This window comes from Numenius arquata, chromosome 9, assembly GCF_964106895.1.
Source record: "Numenius arquata chromosome 9, bNumArq3.hap1.1, whole genome shotgun sequence".
NCBI lineage: Eukaryota > Metazoa > Chordata > Aves > Charadriiformes > Scolopacidae > Numenius > Numenius arquata.
This window is the reverse complement of record NC_133584.1, coordinates 12,681,749-12,706,159: the sequence shown is the minus strand read 5'-3', so window position 1 is coordinate 12,706,159 and position 24,411 is coordinate 12,681,749. Positions and strand designations below refer to the sequence as shown.

The following is a 24,411-nucleotide window of genomic DNA, read 5'->3' as shown; positions in this document are numbered from 1 at the left end:
GTGGAGATTTCCATACACATGCGGGTGATGAGAGCCTCTGTGATGTATATACATTTATGCAATATTTTCTGAATATATTTATAGCAGTCTTAGAAGCCAAAACCACATGCATTACAGAAAATAAAGAAGAGTGTTTTGGACGCTCACTCCTTCCAACAGGCAGATGGCTTTGGTGTTTCAGGGGTGAAAACAAAAGCATGATAGTACCTTTGCCCAGATGTGTCAGGTCTAGAAATTAGCCACAGTACCTCAAATGTCAACACTGTTCAATCTTTGTCAAACATCTTCCATCCGTAGAGTATTTAATGCCTGAAAAGTTTGGCTCTCACCTCCCTGCATGCCAGCCCAACTCACCACAGCACCCTAATAACACAGACGATTCAGATCTACATCTCCTGGCTGGCCCTTAGCTTTGAAATAGGCTGGAATCCCAAACCTACATACCAGCAAACTTTTCTGGAAAGAGAAGACAGAACTCCAAAAATCAGTACTTTGGGCCAATCTGTGATTAGTTTAATTCCCATAACGTCCCTGGGAAGTTGGAAAGAAGCCCTCTCGTGCAGAGGGCGGAAGACGAGAAGCTGTATGACTTTCTCCAAGGCCAGCCCATGGCAGGGCCATAAAAAGCCCAAAGGCTCTGGACTTCGGTCCTCCTTAGTCTAAGCCACATTCTGCAGGAAGGCACAAGAGCTCATTTCCATCAATTACCCCAATGTTATTCAGGAGAGTCTCATCAGCCACTTGATTTAACACTAACAAGAATAAGGAAGATCAGAGCTACGTTTGCTACCCAATGAATAGCTTATTCTGTATCCAAGAGCATCATGTGCTTGCAGAGGTGTAAAACCCTCCACAGGGATACAATGGTGTTCGCAATCCCAGGTCTGATCGCCTGTGTTTTTATAGCGTCAATTCAAACTGCATTTGCTCAATAGTTGTGAGGTTTTTTTGACTGGTGGTGGTGTAGACTGCATGTAAAGAAGCGAGCTCAGAAGTATCTTACGTGCCACGGTTCAGGGAGCAGGAGCCCAGATGGAACCTGGCAGGAGTCACGGCGCAAAAAAATCTGTTTACGTCTGAGGCAGAAAAATTCTTGAAGGCCAGAGCAGAAATCTAGTATAAAAAGGCAAATTGCTTCAGCACAGCCACTATGATGGAGAATGATTTCTTTTGCTTAATGATGCCACCCTTCTACAAAGAAGGATTCATTCTGAGCTGTGAATTTTGGGAAACTTCCCTGACACTGGTGGAGTTTGCCAACATATAAACCATGTAAGGAACAGAGGTTTCAGACTGGTATTTCTGTATTTGAATTTACTGTATACAGTTAAAGCTATTACATTTCACAGTGTTCTTCCATAAAGGTTAGAGCTAAGCTGAAAGGAAATGCACCATTTGCAGGAGCTGCAGTGAATATCTAAATTTTTCCTCTTTGTTTCCTATCAGTCTAGCTCATCTAACCTTTTCTATTCAGCATTAGTGGGTATAATTATATCAGGCTTCTGTTGTAGAGAATAAAGATGAAAGCAGCACATTCTTATTGTTTTGCAGTAGGTGCATGAAAAAAATTCTTATAACTTACTCTTGAAAAGTGCCAGTTTGTCACTTACACGGTCAATCAGCCTGCAACTGTTTCAGTTCTGCTTCTTAATTTGTTAAGTGCAAAGAAAGGTATTTTCTTTGATTACATCTGCAAATAAGATATTAATGTCAATTCAGTGATATGAAAATTACTCCCTCACTATGTAATTTGCACCTTAGTTATTATGGGTTTCATGAACAAGAATATTATAGCTGCTCAGAGTGCTGTGGATTTCTAATTTTTTTTTTTAATTAACAAAACTGGGAAAAAAAAAACCAATCCGCCAACACGAGAAAAAAAGATTATCTGTGCCCAGCTTTTATTTACCTTGGCATATGTATTAATTCTGGACCAAAGATGAAAATGCTGCTCCTGGCCCAGCACTCTTCTGCAATGACATTTCACCAGAGAGAAGTTATAAGTGGCTGGGATGAAAATGAAAGAGGTAAAAAAAAAAAAAAAGCTTACTTTTTGGAATGCCACAGAGAAGGATTTAATACCTTCTTAGCTTTCTTAAGATAAAAACTGAACAACAGCATGTATTTAGGAGGATCCTTTTTGCTGTTTGTGAAATATGATCCTTAATTTTTTTGATGAGAGCTCCAGATCACGTGTGTTAATATCAGAGAAATGTATATCCCAAGGCCTAATTCAATCCCCGTTACAGCTGAAGGAAAATCCTCCTATTGCAATAAACAGGAGATGGAAAAAGACTCTTTTGCTTAAATGTCTACCCAGAAACAAACACTGCCAGTGGTCCTACTAAAATGGGGTGTGTGAGAAAGTGGCATAAGATTTTTTTGAGCATCGCTTTGCACCACAGTTCTACATAGTCTTTTTTTTTTTTTTTTTTTTTTTAACCACTGGGATTTTAAAAATGTGTTTCCAGCCCCACATCCTTAAAAGACCTTCTCAATGGGAACATAATTGGCTTATACCTCTGGTAAATCAAAAGCACATTGTGTGTGTGCGTGTGTGTGTGTTTGTGTAGCGTGTGTGTAGTGTATAGTGTGTGCAAGCTCACATCTTTGTGTGATTGCTCATACATTGTGAATTGGAAGCATCACTGCTGAATAAATTTATGCAATAGCAAAATATAATTCCATAAGAAAGAGAAAAAACCCTATTGAACTGGAAGGGAATGGAGACAAGGAAGGGCCTAAGAAAAAAAAAAAGTAGGTAACAAATCTGTGTCCCAAGGATACAAGGTCACACCTACACTCTTAGTTGAAGTTGCATTGTTTGTTGTGTTGTGATGAGAGGAATGCTGTGTCTGCTCTCACACCTTCCAGGGCAGTGGAGCTACTTCTGCTGGTGATCCAGATCCTATTAAAGTCAAAGGGAAGCTCCCCATGACTTTAACGAGAGCTGGTCAGGTTCTCAAAATAACTTGGGAGAAAGAACTGGCTCAGCCATCTTTTACCTTCTACCTTCATGTACTACTGTCCTGGTTTCAGCTGGGATAGAGTGAATTTTCTTTCTTGCGGTTGCTGTATTTTCAAATTTGGTATGAAAGTAATTTCAATAATGTATATTGTTTTAGTTGTTGCTAGGTGATGTTTATACTATTCAAGAACTTTTTTCAACTTCCCATAGAAGCTGAGAATGAGCACAGACAGAACAATGAAATGGCCCAATGGAATATTCTGTACCGTAGACGTCAAGGTTGGTATAAAAACGGAGGTTGGCTGGGGAGCGGGAATCCACGATCACTGCTCAGGAGGACCTGGGCAACCAGTTCACTAAGTGGTGAGAGTGACTTGTATTGTATTATTTTATCTAGTATATTCTGTTACCATTATTACTATTGTTATTTTCTGTTACTGTTCTATTAAACTGCCTTTATCTCAACCCACGAGTTCTTTTCCCTTTCCTTTCCCCACCTTTTCTCCCTCTTCTCCCTACCCTTCTCAGGGGAGGAGGGGGAGAACTGCACAAGTAGTTGTGTGGTCCTAGCTGCTGACTGGGGTTAAACCACTACAACTTCTTAAGGACAGAAATACAGTTAGGACCATGTTTAGACCTCCTTCTACAGGCAGATAACTTTGGTGCTGTGACCATTTATCTCCATCAGCTGCAGTGACAGCAGGTGGTCTGACTCACTGCCCTCCTGAAAAGTCATGTCTAAATAAGGTGCCTGTCATAGGCAGTCTGAACATGGTCTCTAGAACTGCCCTCTTGTTCCAAGCCCTTCCAGTTTTAATTTTCTGGGTTTTTTTTTTTTTTTCCCATTTGTTTGCTTTTTTAAAACAGAGATTCAGACCCTAGACTGGAAAGAAATCATGCAAAGCTTGTGCAATATCCCCCAACGGGCATCCTGGGGAGGGTCACAGTTGATACTCAGAGATCAGTGCTGGCCTTGGCAGTCAGAGCCTGGATCCGAGCAGAGTTGCAGGTCTTGCAAAGGATGTGCCCGTCCAGAGGGTAACAGCCCTGATTGTCCCCTTCAGACAGGAGGCCACCACAGTCCTAGGAAATAAGCAAACAGAAAGAGCAAAGTAAATAAGAAAGAAGAACAAGATTAAGCAAAGAATCTATTAGTCAAAGAAACTCTCTCCTCGCTCTCCACCTTGTAACAGGATCCAGCCTGAGTCAGCATAAAACATGAAGCTGAGGAACGTGATGTCTTTCACGATTAAGCCATTTCCAGATAAGAGACAATGCTACAGAGGAGATGGGATCCCAAGCTCTCTGCTGAACTTAATCCAATTGAAAATAAAAGGAGATTATTCCCTTCACATTTCTGAGGAAGGAAAGGTCTTTAGCATTGGCGAAAACATAAAATTTAAGCACATATTTATTAATGCAAAAAATGATAAAAAAAGAAGCATCACTGGGAAGAAAGTCTGGTACCAATATCTGACTACAGGTAATCTCCTTTGGAAGAGTTAATGCCACAAAGCTATAGCATCCATTCCAGGGGTGACAGCTAAGCCAACTCCCTGCCTGTCTCCCCTTACCAGAATTGTCACCTGTGTTTGTATTGCAATTGGCCTAAAAAGGTTGTTGCTGAAAGGAGGATGCCACTGAGGCAGATGGAAACCCCACTAAAAGGCCCAAAACCTGGTTCTGGAGACCTCAGCCTCTAAGTATGTAAGGCTAAGCATAGCTGCTAGGAAAGCTGGGAATTATCCCTCACTGCGTGATCAGGCAATCACTTGGTCAAAGCTGTGGTGAGGGGATTACGGCTCGCTTAGAGGCCGTGCCCCTGCATAATAAATCTGTGCTTGTAAATACACCTGGCATGCAAGCGGTGGAAAGAGGAATATCACTGTTGTTCCTTTTGAGACAGTTGAGGCACATGGAGATCAAGGCCAAGTGAATGTCCGTGCTCTCCATTGCATCTACTTCTGACATTCACATGCGTGAAGCCTAGGTATCTCAGCAGCCAGCATGGGAACATGCTGCATGACTAATTAGGCTCTAAAAAATTTAGTGCAGGAATGCCCCAGCATCTTTAAGAAAAACAAGGCCTAAGTAATGGGCTGATATGTACCCTGGAAACCAAGGTCAGACTGAGAAGTAAACCAGATGCCTCAAGTCTCGGCTCAGACCTTTAAGCCTTAGTCCATCCTTCTTTCCGGTTTAAGTTATTAAAACCTGCAACTGTGATAAGAAATACATTTGGTCTCATTTTCTTACCCTGCCATCTGGCTGATGTATTATCCAACAAGTAACACTTGAATTGAAGAATTCTTGAAGGTTCCCTAACACAGCTGTTTCCACATGTTAATTGCTTTAAGGTGATTTTTCTTCTCTGTCTTCAGATTCTTACCATCAAAATTACATGAAGTGCATAATGAAACTGAACAGGAAAGTAGCACAAAAAGTATTGCACAAAACAAGAATGATCATGTTTATGTGTCCATTAAAATTCTTCAACCCAGAGCCATATGTTGAGTTTCCTGTACAATCTTGCTCAAATTCTAACATGCATTAGCTTTCATTTTAAGAACATAAACACAAGCAACGTTTGTGTCCAAGCTATAATTTATGATGTTCTCAAATATTAAGCCCTAATTACCTGAGTCACATTCTCTTGCTCTCATAATGAACCTGCTATAAACAAGGGACCTGATTTTCTTCTCATTTGTGCTGATATAAATGAGGAAAAATTCCTTGCATGCTGAAGTCAATGAAGTAATTTGATTGTAGAGCCAGTGTTACAACAGGGTATGCCTGACGTGTGTATAACATGAAGCCGTGATTAAATTAAGCCAACCTTTGCTTTCTGCCCTTCACGTGATTAGAATACTAACCTCACACCGGTAGCACTGGACATGGAAGTCACGATCCAAGGCGACAATGCGTACGGTCTCCTCTTGTCCTGGGGCTGGCATGATGGGCTCCTTACACACTGAACATCTCGGTGCAAATTTCCTGAAGAAGAAAGAGACGGTCCCAGTCATCCTCAAGCTCAGAGTGAAAGTTTTTAACTGCACCAGCAAGCCAGAAACTTGTGCATTTGTACAAATACACACACACATATGTACATGTCACGGTTTGCAGCTTTGCACAGCTGCCTCCTTGGAAAGAAGACAGGATGGAGCACTTCAGTCTTACAATGCAACTTCAGGCTTGCACGATATTAAAGAGCATTTTGCAGACTATTAGGAGAGGACTTCAAGAATATCTGACAGGCAGTAAAGCATATTCTACTTGCCCTAATTAACAACTATAGAATAACAACTGTTGAATGACCCATGATTTTGACACCTATGGCCTGCTGCAACCCTCAGGCTCAACCCCCAGCCTAACTCTAAGAAAGCCCATGAAAACCCTAAGCCAGAAAGATGACAAGGATCCACTTCAAGAGCATCTCTTGAAAAAAAATCAAAATATTAAAATTTGGAGATTGAAAGAAATCAGTAAATAGTCTTTATAGAGAGGGTAAAAAGATTTGCCTTATACTACACTAATTTGTTGAGGTTTATCCCATCCATTTTAAACTTCTGAGCCATCTTATGCAGACAAGAGCACACGCTCCTGGCTGTGCTCACTCTCAAACAAGCAGCACCAGGGCAATTCTGACTCGCTGCATTTTCTAGCAGTTATCCATTAGCAGGTTGCCCAGGCTTAGTAGGGAACAAGCCTGGGTGCAGAGACACCAACAATCTCTCTTCCACAGTCAGCCTGAGTCAGAGTTGTAGAGTGACAATCACCCACTGTGTGAAGGGACTTGCTTGAATCAAGGTCAGCTCAGGAATCAAGAGGAGCACAGACCTGTCTTTTTCCCCTTATATTGCCCACCATATGCCCTTCTGGCTAATTCACAGGTGTTCTGTATTAGCTCTGGTTTTGCTCCCTGCAATTGCCCATGAGAAGTGGCCATCTCTGCTCCTGGGCAGGTGGGGATGCTTGAGAACATTTAGCCTGTGGTGAATCCTTATTTGCTGTTTTGGTTCAAAATCTATGGGTACCAATTCCCTGGCTGCAAATTCTGCTCAGAAAAAAGAAACATACCTACAGAATCTGCTGCCACGTAATGAGAGCTGGGGTCACAGGCTACGGAGCAACAGAGGGCAATGCTTATGGCAAACATCAGAACACAAGATCAAAGGTGCTTCTCTTCTGAAATGCCTAGGAAAGATTGACTCTGCCACCCAGTCTGTCACCTGAACCACCTCAGAATTAACTAGCTTAAGAAAGAAAAAAAAAAAAAAAAATCTATCTGTACTAGGAATAAAGAAAAATATTAATTTCACTGGCAGCAGATGAAAGATGTCTGTGTAGCTGCGATCTAACGAAAAAATGAATTAAACAGTGGCTATAGCGAGCGCTCTGAAAAATAACTTAAATGGATCATGATCTGACCGGAGCTGTAATCGCAGTTAATTATATGCTGCTTCATGCAGGCACTTCCTTGTGCCATTTAGCTCAAATGTGGTGCTTAAAAATACTTCAACAGTATACTTTCTCTGTCCAGGCCACTGTGGGTAATTCATTATGAGCCAAATATTAACTCCCAGGACCCAGAGATGACTCCTGGAGATTTCAGGGGATGTGGATGTGCTACTGCAGGGCCTAAGCTCAGCGGGTACCTAAGGGACAGTGTGAGCATCATCTACAGTTTTGTTGTCGACAGGATGTACAAGATGTAGAGCACTTGACCTCCAGACCAGGAGAATGTCTCAGGCCAGATCAGTTGCAGGGGGGGGTAGACTAGATGACCTTTAGAGATCCCTTCCAACCCCAACTATTCTATGATTCTATGAATTAAAACTGGGCTGGCTGAAGTGCTGCTAAATGTGTGGTTGGCCAAAGACATTCTGAGTGTCACATTAGGTCTCATGTTATTCCCATCACCTTCCCCTCAATCTTTCACTCAACAATTTTGTGTCCTTTCCTTGGATTGACAGCCTCCCAATACCCACTCTCAGAGCCCTGAAGTCCAGATCTAGTTGCTGCCAAAAGACTTCAATATGGGATAGCAGCTCTTGCTCTCAACCTTTCTCCTGAAGGCATGGGAGCCCTTGGCCTGTGGGGCTTGGGGAAGGAGCAGCCTCCAAATCTTAAGTGGGCATGAGGGAAATCCTTCAGGAGCCCGAGTGGTGTGTAAGCCTTCTCTTAGGCCTGTGCTCAGGAGCAATTTTGCCTTACACACAACTGCTGTCACAGAAAAGCAAGGTAACACAGCAGCTGCCAATTAACGCAGCCTCTCTGAGCTACGGGGAACATTCTCATCCTGGATTTTAACGTGCCAGTTGATCACGGCTGCTTCCCTTTCTGTCAAGTCAGCCTGCTTCTTTGAGCTTTCAGGCCCACACATTGATGTCACGAGGCTCTCATTAAGTCTACCCTCTTAGAAATTAAGATATAAATGGTTGAGATGTAAACTCACATTTGTCAGTATTGATTTCTTCTTTTAATTGAGGGGTGTAATGTGTCTGTCTTTTCCATACAGGGGAAACATTTGTGCTCTGATTATATCTACCTGTCTTCCCTAGATTAGTTGTGATGATGGGGGTGGTAGCATGGCAGTGACAGAAACTACTTGCAACTATACCTTTCAACATACTTTAAATAGCAGATTCACTATAAATTATTACCAGGGCTGTATTTTTAGCAGCTTTAAAAAGCTAATTAGCAACTAGAAACAAGAGGAGCTGTGAGCATTCTGTGGCCACCTAGATCCCTCTAGCCGGTAAGCAAACACCTGCAGAGTGCAACAGTACAGGACCTCTCTTAATTGCTTGGTGGAAGAAGGGGGGAGACGTTGATGTGGAAGGGCAGGTACAGGCAGTGAAGAGAAATGCGCACAATCTGAGTGCAGGGGAAGGCAGGGAAATGCAGAACATTTAAAACAGATGAACACAGAGGTTACCCACAAATTCAGATCTAAGCAAAACACAGATATCAGCCTCTAACCAATTAATCTTGTATGCCACGGTGCGCCTGCCTGGAGCAAAGCTCTGCCTGTTATTTAAGAGCCATGGGAGGAAGTGGCAAAGGGTTCAGATCTTTTTGGACACTCAGGCTAAAAAAGGAGGATTTTTAGGGACAAAAGAGAAAGACAATAAACAAAGCCACTGAAAGCAGCTTAGGGCATACTTATGGAAATCCTCGATGCAGTGGATGTTCCCACCGGCATCCACCGTGAAGGGGATCCCATCCAGGCTGCGATGGCACATCACACAGGTGAAGCAGTGGGGATGGTAAGCCTTCCCAGTGGCTCGGAGGATCCTTTCCATGATGGGCTTTGCACAGACACTGCATTGCTCCAGCGTGTTCTGCAAACAAAACATACACAACAGATGTGAACCATCTCAGCAGGACGTTTACAAAGGTCAGCTGGATTGGAGGGCTGCTGCTGGTCTACTTGGAAGCTTTAGGTACTTTCTTTTCATTTCTTCTAGATAGGCACAGTACAGTCAACAAGGAGTATGATAACAGCACAGGGCCTGAGTCAAGCCTTTAGTATAGTGTGAAAACACAAACCAGAGCCTTCTCTCAGCAGCTCTGATATGCGATCAGAGATGGCCCATCAGGTGGGTGTATCTGAGACATTGCGGCCTCTGTAGCCAAGAGTACTCAAAGGAGTTATGCAGCCTGCACTCCTGGGTTTTTGCCTCTGGACTGCCCAGTCTGAATGACCTTTTGCAGCTGAGTTGGTTAGAGACAACCTCCACAATGTGCAGTGCAAAGCTGAAGCTCAAACTCTGCGGCTACACAGAGACCCTCAAACTGCTCTGCCAATACAGCTCCCATAAAGGATCTTTATCTGCCTTATAAGAAAATTCCAATCTTCCTCTCCCACCACAGAGACTACTGTTTCGTCTGGGGAGAGAACAAAGCAGTGTCTGCAACGAAAGCATCACAAGGATGGGAGTTCAGGATGACTTAAACTGTTCATTTATCTCTAGACCACAATGTTTGAGACAATGACTGTGAAATGCCAGCTCTAAGGCCATGCTCCTTGCCACAGAGGTTTTACATACTACCCTGCTCCTGAAGCACTGGAGCCAAAAAAACCTCCTCCTTTCAAGTGGTGTCCATTGATTCATCTCATTTCAATCCCCTTGCCATCAGTTATAGAAACACCAACACTGTTTTGCTTCAGATGGTTGTTTGCGAGGCACAACAAGACCTCTGACACCAACTGTGCAACCTACCCTTTCAAACCAAGCACCTTAAAAGACACATTCCATGAATGGAGGATGCAACCCACATAGACAGATGGAAACAATATATCTGTGGCGATGATTTGGGCCATTTCACTGGACTTTGGGAAAGTGAACCTCACTTATTACTCTTGCTTGATGCATGTGGAGTTATCAAATAATGTTATCAACCAACATTTGCATCTTGGATGAGGCAGAAAGTCTATGATTACAATACTGATTATGATTAAGACAGAAATAAGGAGAGGAAAAAAAGGAAATGCAAAACTCTAATGGGACAGAAGTATAAAAAGCTGCTGGAAGGCAGATCATGTTGACAAACACGGGCAGGCTAAAGTTCTTCTGCTTCCTCATGCAACAAAATTCCCAGGGAAAGTAGTGCTTTGACTGACCACATTGTTATTGCTTCTTTGAGCCAATATTCTCAGGGGCAAGATCCAGCCCTTACATGTGCAGCCAAAATGTATTGTCACGAGATGAATCACCCAGGAGCTCAGAGAAGCTACTTCTACACTCATATATTTGTTATCAGACGTTATCTCTGGGCTGCAAATCACTTGTAAGATACAAACATAGAAATACACAGGTTCACATCAGAAGATCAAAAGGACTGGTTTTGGAAAGGTCAGTATGAAAAGTCCTGAATTTCAACCCATATGAGAACTGCCTAACACATTTGTAAAGACAGCACAGCCAGACTAGAGTTAGTTTCAGGCTGGATTTTACTTTATGCCTTGTAATAATGGGCAGGAAAGAATTACTGCTGGCCTTGCTTTCTGGTTGCTGTCACCATCATAATCGTTATAACAGTAGCTGGTATGCCAGAAAAAGCAAGGTCAATAATTTTCTCCTTGGAGGAATAACCTGGCAAATTTACCATTTTGCTTTGCATAAGCAGATCACATCATCTCAGTCCATATCCGTGCTGCTCCCTGTATTGCCAAGGAAGCAATGCAGCATACTTGCAGAGACCAATGAAAGATTGTGCCACTCGTAAGGCAACTAATGACAACTTCTGTATATGCGCAGGTACAGAGCATTTGCCTCACCAAGTCACTGCCTGCTTTGATTCCAACCGTTGCCAACAACAGAGGCCAAGGTATGAGAACAGGGCAAGCAAAACACAGCAGTTCCTTAGGATATGCTCCCAGCCTCCAGCCGTTTCTGGCTTTGGGACTTACTGAGCCAGAGCTCAACTTCTCTGTACTGAGCCTCAAGTGGGTGTAACTCCCATAAACTTTCCTGATTGCTTTTTGAATTCTGATAAACACTGAGCACCCACAACATGGCTAGAGTTTCACGGCTTACCTACACGTTGGGAGCTGATCTGCTAAGCGGTTCCCCTGGTCTGCTGCCACAGCCTATGGAACAGTGCTCCAGGCAGCAACACTGAGCACAGCCTACCTGGTCCTCTGAACAGAGCAGAAACCTGCAGCTGCAGCCACCCTGCAAAGGGATTTAACACCAAGCAGCGTGGCCTGGAAACGCTCTCACTGCAGATCTGATACAACTCTTAATCACATGTTTCAGAGACACAGGGTTTAAGACCGCGAGGGATCATTACAATCATCTTGTCTGACACCTCATGTTAACACTGACTTTTGTGGGAGTTTTGTAGTGACCAAGACAGCAGGTAATCACGCTTCTGGATTATGCCTTCAGGAAATGCATGTCTTCTGCTCCCAAATCTCAGCTCAGTCACACTGTTTGACATTCTCGCAGCTAAGCAAGACAAGCGTTTTAAATTAACCAACTCCTAATTAAGTCTTCTATACAACCTGTAAATGAGACTGCAGAAATTTATTCTTTTCATCCTTCCAAGTCAGTACCAGTGAGGAAAAACAAAGTCATTAGTTTCAGACTCCAGCTCACTCCCTGTCTGGAAGTATATTTGCTTAAGCCTCTTCCTTTGCTAGAACCCTGGCTCAGACCCTTCTCTTCAAGGTGTTACCAGAAGATGCCAAAGGGAAAGCTTCCTTGATTCACACCCATTTGACATCAGGTTGCTGTAAGGCAGGATTTGGCCTGTAGAGCTAACAGGGTTTTCTTTGATTCTCTAATCAGGTTATCCCACATACCTAAGTGCTGCCCCAGCAGCTAACAACCTGCACAAAGGTATTTCTGCACATTATGGGAATAGCTTCCCTGTAGGATTATAAATTTGGCTTCTTGATTTTGCTCTCTTTCACAGTTTAGCTAACTCTCCTAGCACCTCATGGAGCTTTCAGATCTCCAGAAAGTGAAACAAGATGAAGAAAAAAAACCTAATAGCACTATTTTTCTTCTTTTCTCCCAAGCTGCCATTCCCAGCCTTCTTTGTAATCAACAGGTAGAGCTGAATGCATCTGATGAGCTACACAGAGGGCCAAAGCAAGGCGTATGATAAGAAACCACCTAGGAAACATCAGACCTCAAGGCTGTAGTCAAATTCATGTCATAAGAATATGGACCACAAATCCAGCACGGGCTGAGGGGAATGCTTACCACCCTTTTCCCATATTTTTGGCTCAAAGGCAGGGAGCGCCCTTCTTTTTTAGAGACACTTGTGTCTCCCAAGTTCAACTAATCTTTTGAGTTTGAAAAGGATAGGGAAGGACCATCCATTTCTAAATAGAAGGTCAGCCCAATGTTAAAGGGTGAGTCTGGTTCCACGTCTCTTGAGGGTAAAACTGCTTATCCATGGCAAAGAAAGAATCTCACCTGAGGTGAACAATACACCCTAATATACCAGTAAGAAAAATATCCCCAAGCAAAGGTACACTAAAAACATAAGCAAAGAACTCAAATGACCACTACATCAAGCATCAGCTTGCAAGTTAAAACTAAGAGACCTAAACGTGTACAGCACAATCAGCAGCAAAGTGGGAACAAGTATCTGACAGCAAGCAGTGGTGGGAGCTGTTTGAAGGCCTCCCTACAGCAATACTTGGCCCTTCAGAAACCACAGAAAGCCAACGGGAGTCGCTCTGCAGATGTTTAAACGTGGGACACAAAGTGAAAATCTAAACTGCTGGAAAAGGCTTCTGGGGTGCAAGAGCCATTGAAGACTGGAAATGGGAAGTGTTTGAATCCCCTCCTGAAAACTTCACATCCCAGATGGGAAGCTGGCAAACGGCTTTGGAGAGCAGAGCTGCAGTGACAGCCTGTGGGCTACAGCTCATCCTGCTTCCCTAACACTGTAGATTATAACCCCTCATAATCAAGTTTTGGGTGACAGCAGTAACTCACAATATAGTGCAGCACAAGGGACCCTCCCACAATGACCTAGCAATGAATGGGAGAAGAAAAGCCACACAGAGATTAGTCATTGCTTCTGTACCGGCAATTCATCCAGAGCTCTAATGAACATAAATAATCTCCCCTGCACTCTGAACAGCAGACTGAGGAGAGCTCACGCATTGTATGGCTTATTTTGCTGGGAGAGGGGAGGGAAGCTGCTGGAATAAATTACATTAGCAACTCATGCACAGGGACATGAACTCCCTTTCTGCGAGCACTGCAGAAGAAACACATTTTTTGGAGTGACTGTACAGAGGAGATAATATTAGCTGCGGGAATCAAAAGTGACTGTTGTGCTAAAAACAGGCACATGGTCAACTACTGTAGTTGAACTGTAACTTAGTAAAGTGTGGTAAGTGAATTGCTTTAAGTCTTGTGACTCCGTCCTTCATTTCCTCAGACTGCGAGGAGAGGAGAGCAGAGCAGAGCAGGAGACATTTTCCCCATTGTGGGATAATTTTTGAGGCTTGAAAATGTTTCCATACTTAAGTGAAGACAGAACACTTTAATCTCAAGAAGTCTGGTGAATTTATAAACCCCAAATTAGATCAGGTCAATTGAAACACTGCACTTCAAATAATTTCAAATGGTTTCACTTAGGTTTTGGGTCTGCAAATATATAGTTGGATTATAAATTAAATATAAAGCAGACATCGGTGGAGGGGTTAAGTGTCAAGATGTAATTTCAACACTTTTCAAACTTTTTTTTGGCATTATTTCTAGAAAAAAAATATCCAAGACCTGACTCCCCCCCCCCCCCCAAAATTCCCAGCCATCCCCAGTTGCTCTCTCCACAGATGGGTAAATCTTGGCAAACACAATATTTAATTCACTAACGGCTAGCATTAAATTCCTTCCTCCATATTTGAGGAGCGAATCTGGACATGTGTGAATTAATCTTTTTAACTTAGCTTGACCAGCTGGACACATTATCAGCAGTGGGTGACATGTTCATTCCAGCGGCGTAGGTCCAGCAAGGACCTTGGCCAATTCTCTGACGTTCAGGCCACACTGCCATATCCACGACAGTGTGTTGGGGCAAGAGATATGACCCCTAACAGCCCAAAATATCCTGGCAAAACCCCCTAATTCAGACACAGTTGTAAGCAGTGAGGATCCTCCTTAGCTGGTACAGCTTGTTGTGCCAGGAGAGGGGAGGGAAGATACTGGAATAAATTACATTGCAAGATTACCAGCACGATGTGGGTCTGAGCTGGGCATACAGTTACCAATTGCATTCTGTAGACTCAGGCCCTGGAGGCTGCTGTATTCAGTGGCTTTCAAATAGTTCTTCCATTCGGCTCAGTTTTTAGTGGCTTTCCCAGCACAGTAGCAATACCACAGCTGGCATGCTTCCCCTCTGCTGGAATCTGCTTTTCTTGTCAGGAAAACCTAATTCAGCTTTGTATTTTTGGACTTGGAGCAGCTGGAGGTGAGTCTGGCAATCTCCTCTCAGCATACAGGGTGAAAGAGTCCCCTCCCCTTGCCCTGTAACTATTAGAGAAAGACTAGATATATTTTATGGCTTATGTTAGTAGCCAAGATGACAATGACATGCAATTGAGTCCACAAATGTGCAATAACATAAAGGCCATGATGAAAACGGAACAAGGCTTGAGAAATGCTTCACAAATGATATGCTCTACAGTGAGAGGAGGAAGGAGCTCCATTTGCTCCTTTTTACAATAGCTGTCTTATCAAGTGAAGGCCAAGGGATGGTTTGCCATTGCCTGAGCACACCAAAGGCTGGAGAGGAAACCTAGAGAAGGCTGTTGGATCTGGCAGGCACATGAGCTGGCTGTACTACCTGGAGAAAGGTAACGGTGAACATAATTAATGTTTAGAACTGTACAGCCAGGGACCTTCTTCTCTGTTGCTCAGCGCCAGTTTAGATAAAACCCATGTCCATCTCTAGTACCACCGAGTTGAGAGTGATGAAGGAACATCAGGGTTAAACAATCTGCTCTGCATTAGGCTCAATGTCCAACCACAATCATACTGACTCTTTCCAGCTAAAATCCACAAGAAGCCTGATGTTGGAAATTACTTAACTACTTTCTGGCACTCAAAGCTACTCATCTTCTCTACATTTCTTGCTCTGACAACACTGAATCTTTGTCACTTTAAAACAGCAGCGCTTATGAATGTAACAAATGAAGGATTCGTTCTCTAAACTAGTGGGCTGAAAGATAAAATTCTGGCTTTTACTTCTGGCTTTTCAACCAAATAACTGTCAGAGGCAAAGTACTCCCATGCTCGGTGCCTCAGTTTGCCTGTAAATAAAATGGCTGTGAAAATTGCATATCCCAGTGAGAACCTGGATGTTGCTAGGTTTGATAAATACTTGTAAAGTAGTTTGTGTGCCCAAATGGTTACTTTATGGAAACAAAGTATTTTTAACAGCAATAACTCCAGTGTTGGTTTTGTTGGTTCTTTTTTTTTTTTTTTTTAATCTATAACAACTGCACACACCTCAAAAGTCAACAAGGTCTGACTCTGGGAGGCGCAGTACTGGGGAACAGCATCCGAGTACTCCATTTGTAACTACAGCAACTTGCAAGAGAAAAGATTTTAATACTGGGGGAATGCTGCTAACTCACAGCTGACTTTAAAAAAGCATGGAGAATAAAAAAAAAGTCTATAACTCTAAATTTTTTTAACAACAATAATTATAGTCGTGCATAATACTACAATGAGCCAAGCAATTGAAAGCATCCTTAGCAACTACTGTGTAAAAGGACACCGCTATTGGTAACCAGCTCCTGTTCCTTCAGTAATTTTCTTTCTGGTGGAGGTGCATTTCCAAACCTTCAAAAAAGAGGAGCTGCACATTGCCCACAGGACCAAAGCAGTGCACGGTGCATGTTGGTGCACGCAGCTCACGCTCGCCGTCAGCACTGCTGACCACACCGCACACCAGGGATGAACCCTAGTAAAGCTACACAAGGTTGGTCACACCACACCAGGACTGCATCTGGTCCAGAAAACATCCCACCACTAAGCTGGGGCAGCCTTTTGGAGTGCTGGAGGGATGAGCATCCACAAAGCACAGCAGCACCACTGGAGCACAGGAGATGGGCCTGCCTTGGCAGGAAAGGATGATCTGATAAGGCAGTTTCCATCTCAGATTTCTTCAGTCTGAGGAGATCTCAAGCTCATGACCAGACCTCTGGCCCTCTTTCCAAAGTGTTGCGTAATACAACACCTGGCGCAAGACACCAATTTTCAAAGATTTCTAATTTGCAGGAAATCCGTCAGAATCCCTCCCAAAATGCCAGAGGCAAACAGTTTGTTTAAGGCTTCTGCAGCTCAAGCAAACTGGCACAGAGCTACCATTGAAATCCCTGGACCCCGTCTCACGACGGCAGACGTGCCTTGGAAGATTAGTATTGCTTCATACCACTGGGGTCACTACCTAGAGATAAATCATCCGCTGGCTTTGCCAATTGCAGAAAGATGGGTTCGAGGATTTCTGAGGACTCTTTTCCACTGGAGTGAACCTTGGTACTTTAAAAACTATGATATTCTATTAGCTTTGCTTCAAAGGGACAGGGGGAATACATCACAGATTTTGATAGCCTGCGCTTTTACCTATTATTAACACCCACATGTCAGGTGAGAGCACCTACAAATCCTAAGCATAACTCAGGGCTCTGCGGTACAAAGTGCTCTGGAGAATAAAGCAAAACCATTCCCTATGCCCAAGCACTAGCAGTCTTTGCACTATAGATGTGGCACTGCTTGCCTTACATGTTCTCACCATCAAATCCATCTATTCTCTCAACACATGATGTGCCTGACCTTATATGCCACCCCGGGAGTTTTGCCTAAATAAGGACCGAAGGATCTGTCCTGTTGTGATTACTTTCTGCACAGGCAGCAGAATTATATGCAGCTGGGAGATGTGGCAAACAGTGAGCAGATACACTCTGCTCCTTGTTTAGATACAATTGTGGACAACACAGAGATTTCAGGCTTAATTAGCAACGCTGAGGAAGCTGTTAGAGAGGCATTTCAAACCGCTTGCAGTTTAAACTGATTAGAACTTTGTGAAAACAAAACAAGACTGTGTAGCAAATTGTTAGGCTAAAATTCAAGTCAAACTTAACCGCATCAAAGGAAATACAAAGAAGTGACTATCGGCAAGAAGTGGCCTTTTTTTCTTTTCTTTTGGTAGAGAATTTAATTTCATAGCCTTTAATAAACCTGATGCTCCAATCCAAGCTTGCCACTCTGGCAAAGAGCTTAACCAAAATAACACTGGAACTCATAGCTGGCAGACCGAAGAGACTGTAAATTGGTCAAATCTGGGCAGAATACAAGAAAAAAATATATCCAAAATTCCATTCAATCTTCCTGTTTTAGAATTTTGATGTAACTGACCATTGACATGGAAATGTTATCTTGACCTTAACTGCTAAAGCTGACTTGTGGAGGAAAAAATGACTGACTCTGTGACATTTCGGTGGTTATTTATAGTTCCCCTCACCCTCCTCTTTCTTGGTATTTTTACATTAGAAATGAATTCTTGCCTGCCATGCTTTTCCTGAAGGACTGTCTGAACAGTGCAAGAATTTGTGACATAAAAACCATCAAGAAAATGGAATCTTATTGATTAACATGGAAATAAAAATTTAGTTAGAAACTCTGTCAATAAACTAGCATCCAGCAAAGATGAGCTTTTTTTTTGGTTACAAATTAAACACCACCAGCCTTTTAACTACAACTTGGTCAAAGCTGGCATTTTATGCCTCCTGTGCTCTCCAAGGGAGATTTCCTAGAGAAACCAAGGGAAAAGACAGGGCTACTACTTAAGAGTCTGGGTACTTGTAAAGTTTGTGCAAAACAAAAGACAAAATCCTTCCCCTTCACTCCTTGAGAATAAAAAAACCTCATCTCTCTAAGCCACAAGGAAAGGCCCCTGGTAATTTTGAGTCACAGATAAGGGCATCTCTAAGTTGCTTCTAATAGCTATCAAAGGTTAAATATTTCAGCTGAATATCAGTTTAACAGCTCCCCCTTACCACCTCAATTGCTCAAGCAAAGAGAATGCAAAGCTTCTCATGTATCTCTCATACACGTCACAAGAGAAAGTCATGTTTTCTAGTGGCAGGGGCAGAGCACTGGAAACAAAGGGTGCTTGGCTTCTGTCCTTGGGCTCACCAGTGACTTTTTCCAAGAGTTTCATGTGATTATTGTCCACCTCTGTGCTTCATATTTTCTGTGGAGTGGATTTGGTAAGGTATTGGGAGGCAAGTCATGCTCTGACAGAAGTCACGTCTCTATTACAAACACCAAAGTTGGCACTAGAGCTACCAAGTAATAAACTCCCCAAAATGATCCAAACCAAAAAAACAAGCAAAAAGGTAATGAGATTTTGCACAGAATGTCATGGAGCTTTAACTGAAGCACCTTTTGAGAGCAAGATAATTTTTCAGTGTATACATGCAAGTTGTGAAATACAGGTCATGGCAACAGTTCAGCATAAAAATAGCTGCTTTTAATAGATAATGTAATCCTGTATAAAGCTTAGAAAAAACCCCCAAAACTCTCACAGCACTTGGATGCTGTTGCTCCCCAAACTAACAGTGAGAATACGATTCTCCCAAATCCCTGACGTGTTTCTTAAGGAGATGCCAAATGCATTTAAGTCCCTGATGTCAAGAGAACATGGTGGAGCCTCTAGGGCAATGGGTGACTTATCTGTGCCTGGGCTGAAAACTTTGTGGGTGCTCTGAGGTCCTTCCAAAGGGAGGGGAAAAGATCGTTTCTTATTTCCTGAAGAAACCTCCTGACTGAAATGCATATTTTAAAGACACTGGAAGAACACTGGGGAAGGACCACAGGCAACCAGCACTGGCCAATGTCAAGAATAACAGAAAGCAGAATTTAGTGACTCAGTGTAAGGCAAGAACTGTGTTTCTATACTCTTTCCCCTCTAAAACAGGACCAAGAATTTTATGGGTTTTTTGGGCCAGGATTTCTTCAGAGGCTTGAACCGAGTTATCCCCTGAGTGACACCCATTCTTCTATCTAGAGTCAGACTAATTGGAAATAAATGCAGACTGCTGAGTAAGTCCACAGCCAAATATATCACCTAGCAGGTACTGGGATTATTTTTAGATGCAATGACATCCCTATTCTTTTCATTCGGATGACCTCGATGTTTGCTTCAGTTCCCAGTCTGGAGAAGCAAGTTTAAGCCACCTGCTGAGATAAGAGTGACAGAGAAGGAAGGGATACAAAAAGGGAAAAAGAAGATAGCTATGAAAGAAGAATCCAGACAAGGCATGGCACAGATAAGAGAACTTCCCAAAGAAGTCAAGTGAGATGTAATAGTGAAAATTCATCGGCTTTCTAGCTGGAGAGTGATGTTCCACCCTGAGAACCCATCCATCACCTTCCTTCATCCACGATGAGATGATCTCATCCACAGAAAGACAGAGAAGATGATTTATATCAGCCCCTCTGCACCTCCAGCCCACCTCCAAGGTGCTTCTGCTAGAACTCAACTTGACGTACAGTTGGGAGAAAAAGGATGATACATTATTCCTTCTAACCTTACAAACTGATACCCGCACTACAGTTCAGGTCCCTCCTGGAACAATGTGTGAAAGTAAACCAGAAGCTTTGGGCTACTCTTCTGTTCAAGACACTGTGGTGGGACTGTTGGACAGAAGATTCCTTGCAATGCAATTGTCTACCTAGTCGATCTAGCCTCTTGGCACTGTTCTTTAACTCTCAAGCTAGAACAATTAAGGCTCCTTGTGGAAAAAAAAAAAAAAGTTTTCTTATTTTGGACAGACAACATGGAGACTTGGATACGGAGATCTTGGATGGCAAAACCATTGGAATGTAAATAATAATGTCTTGGGCTCAGAGTTGCCACCACGAGCAGATGGGCATGTCTGAGTAGGTGGTAAGTTTCTGGTGTCAGCAGGGTTACTCAAGGATGTTCAGAGCAGGAAAACTGCACTCTAAAGTAATTTCTTTCCCTTTCATCACCACAAGAAATTTTGGATTAATTTGGAATATGAAGGACACTGGTCTGAGCTGTCAGGAAGGTTTATGTTAGAGCAGAGTAGACCAAAAATCAAGCTGACAGTTGGCATTTCTTTACCAAGTCTTTTACATCACTTGAGGAGGCTGCCCTGGATGTTATTTAAAGTTGGAAAGCGCAGCCACTGAATACTGTGCTAGTCAACTGTCAGTCCCTAATATATACTAACCAGGTTACTCCCGTGTTTGTGAAAGCGACACCCAAGGCTTTCAGCCAAATATTACATTTAAAAAAAGAAACAACAGTTGAGAAAAAACAGCAAGACCCAAACGTGAATGGAGCTTTTGAGACGATGAAGAGATTCACTTGGGCACACACAGCAGTAACACAAATTCCAGAGTCTTGTGACAGCACTCAAGAATCAACAAGCAAAGCGGAGCAGCAACAGAAGGAGAAACCAACTTGTCCAACCTCACTGTTTTCCTAGTGGCACAGTTACATAAGAAATGTGCATTTATATAAACACACTGAATGTATAATAGACATTATATAACATATCCATTCTCCAGTCGATAGTGTCCTCTTGGCATATGGGCTCTCGGGCTGAAATCACAGTGGTTATGGAATACAGAGTTAAAAATAACATTATTCCAGGATCATTCTGTTCTGTAACTGTTCCATTCTGTTATGGGGATTTTCTTTCCATAACAGTGGAAAAGACCATGCTCTGGTGGCTTCACACAGTATTTTAAAAGGTCTGAGATCACCTGCACCAATGGTTGCTTCTCATTAACGTAACTGCTGAATTGCTCATCTCCATCCTAACACAAGCTACTTCCAGCTTTCCATTCCGAAGACCAGAAATTGCCATTTCCCCACCAAGAACATCTGAATACCCGAAGTAATCTGACCCTCACCTTTTGCCAAGCAGCTCACGCAAAGTAAAACTAGTATGGTCCACATCTTTCCATAGCCACTGATTTAATGGACCTATGAGGAACAACAGAAGGAAAGGCTCTTCATCAGGCTCTAACTATGGACCAGGTCCAGGTACAAAGGGAGGAGACATTTTGGTAATAACACACGGCTCATGTATCTGGTTGATCCAGCTAACGCAGCCAATCTGAACAAGTGCTGGTGGTATCCTACTGAAAGAACCAAATTTCGTTGCTGGCATCATACTACCCTCCTGTGCAAAGTGGTTCCTTGCCGCATGCGCTGCCACACCAGCTTTCAAAGACATGAGGCAGGAGGGCAGAGGGACAAGGAGTGGCAGTGAAGGGCAGGAAGCAATCTAGGACTTTCTGAGTCATTCTCTTTTTCCGGGTTTGCTGCTGGGGCAGCAGAGCCCAACTCTGCCCTACCTGTAAGTTTTCCTATGGAAAAGTTAATGTTGGCTCCTCCACATGCAGTGCGAGTCCAGCGAGCATCGTCCTGCCAGTTCTGCAAGGGCAGCTAAGGAGTCTTGCTGGAAATCTGGCCCCAGAGTGAAACAGCAGTGGAAAGCAGCCATTTCAGAAGCACATTATTAAGCCATCAGACCAGTAGCTACAGGATCCCCACGGAAAAGTTGATCCAGGCACTTTGTATAATTACTTGAGCCCTCCCAGAGTCATTTATTCCCCTTTGTGGTTGGCAGGGAAAGTCAATATCTTCTGGAGCTGCAAAGTCATAGGGCTTTTTAAGAAGCCAGGTTTGTAGGTGAAGACATTTCTCTTTGCAAAATCTTTGCTTGAGTTCACTGTTCAGCAGCGATCCAGGCTTTTTGCAAAGCTAACGCAGCAAGTTCAAATGAGCATGGCATGCAGGCAGGTTTAAGCTTTCCATTTGCTTTACCTACGTATGTTTTAACACTCACATTTTTAGATGAAGAGGCATAAAAATAGCCTAATTGTGCATATTGCTTACAGTACTGCTGGACTCCACCTGTGGGAAGGAACTGGAGTTTAAATTTTATTAAAGTTGCACATGTTTCCAGGAGGTTGCTAATTATTCTGCATGTTTTATACAGTATTTCTGGCTCCAGGGTCTTTCTGTACTTTTCTGAAAGAAACCCAACACAAAAATACTTGAGCGGAGATCTGGAATGCGTGACTGAAAACCAGGCACTCACTCCAGGGTTCATCTGACCCCACACATCCTTGTTCTTACCAGGCTTTGGAAAGCGCTTTGAGATCTGCTGGTGAGAAAATACTCTCTGGATACCAAAGACCTGTCCTTCCAACTTAGTTATCCTGCTTCCATGCACTTTAAACTCAACTGTTATCCTGGCATCCCTAGGACTACAGCTGGGTATGGAGCTGATCTTTTTAGGGCCTGATGTGTGAATTAATTCACTTTGGGTACAATCCTCCTTTTAACTTCCAGTTGCTCACAGTCACACACTGCAAAGTGTCCTCAGGGACGGGGTGTTCTATGTTTTAGGGTGGTTAATTCAAACCGCCTTTACTTGAAGACACTCCATGCCTGCAGCTTGAGTTGGGGTATGTTCAGCATCTTGGAAAAACAAAAACAAACAAAGCAGCCCATAGTCTCTCACGGAGAAGAAAAACCACAAGATGGTTAGAGAGAAGGCCAATTTTTGAAAACTCCAGCTTTTACTTCTTCTGACCTAGATGGCTGACCACCCCAAGCACCACCTCTAAGTACTTTTCTTGTGCTCCATGAACAAAGGCAGACAAATCTCCAGTGACCATAAATCATCATTCTTCAGTGGTATCAGCTGGAATTACTGACATCTGGACCTGCCATGGCATTGGTCTAACAGGAGGAACGTGTTAGCTAATGCCATGTATGGGACACAGGGATCTTGCCAGCATACGATGTGCATGTTTCCCCCATCTTCCCACCATGCCTGGGCTCTCTGCTCTCTTTTGTGAACGTGACAAAAAGAAAACAAAATGAGGCACCACTCCTTCTACCCCAAATCCACAGTTTGTGAGGTCCTTGGCGCTATCACAACATTGTTTCTGTGCAGAATCCCTGGCAACTGCTCCAACTTCAGATTTTTTTTTTTTTGTGCTTTACAGGTTTGACTAAATTGCGACTTCCATGACAGTGTCCAGGCCTAGTCTGAAGACACCAAGGGATGAAGACTTATCGCTTACCAGCCTTTTGTTCCAGTGGTAACCAGTCATGCTGTTAAACTATTTGTCTCGTTTCTACTGTGAGCGTGTTTGGCTTCGGCTTCGACCATTGTTCTGCCTTTCACCACTATAAAAGTTTCTTTCTTAGCCAGTACTTCGCCTTATACACTACCTCACACCACCTCTGAGAAGCTAAACTGTCTGAACTCACCCACCTTTAGCTCTTCTCTCCACCTTCCTCAGTCTTTCAGTATCCTTGTAAGGAACGGAGAGCAGACTAGATAGGGGATTCCACTCTCTCACCAACACTGAACTTGATACAAAATCACCCTTCAACTCAGCCTTCCCCAGTCTTCACAAGCAGGCCTTTTGCAAGGGCTGAAATCATCCCTTTTTGTCACAACACTGGGAAGCTTCCTGAGGTGACTGTACAGAAAGATCTGCTCCTTCTGAAGGGAGGCACTTTGCAGGATGAGCCTCCAGCTGTAGACAGAGCCGCTGTTCCAGATATTGTTCCTGCACAGATAGATGGCCTCACAGTTGGGTGTATTACACCAGTTTTGCTCAAATGAGTTCAGGATGTTCATCAATCCATGATCCTCCATTCTACTGCTCTGACATCTTACTAATCCACTGATTTTTTATCAGCAGTTATTTTTTCCTTTGTTGCTAATAACAGATTACAGATAAGCATCAAGTACCATCAGACATCACAGCTCTACAGAACCACACTAGGAATCTATTTCAGCCACGCTCTTTCGCGTTGTTTCTCTTCTAGGGACAGTTGCACTGGCCCCAAAGAAGTGGTTGGGGGACAGATGGTTTATCCCAGGCTGCCTGGTT

General features: G+C 43.1%; 1 protein-coding gene across 3 annotated transcripts in view; it reads right to left on the bottom strand.

Moving 5' to 3' along the window:
* Positions 1 to 2,445: 2,445 nt before the first annotated feature.
* The window catches only part of LPP (LIM domain containing preferred translocation partner in lipoma), a 337,622-nt gene continuing 315,656 nt past the window's right edge, over positions 2,446 to 24,411 (bottom strand). For all 3 annotated transcript variants that reach the window (XM_074153096.1, XM_074153094.1, XM_074153097.1), the window contains 3 exons: positions 9,134 to 9,312; positions 5,842 to 5,962; positions 2,446 to 4,051 (listed from right to left, as the gene is read on the bottom strand). In XM_074153096.1, coding sequence (XP_074009197.1) covers positions 3,923 to 4,051; positions 5,842 to 5,962; positions 9,134 to 9,312 — 429 coding nt within the window. In that variant the 3' untranslated portion in view covers positions 2,446 to 3,922. The remainder of the gene's footprint in view (positions 4,052 to 5,841; positions 5,963 to 9,133; positions 9,313 to 24,411) is intronic.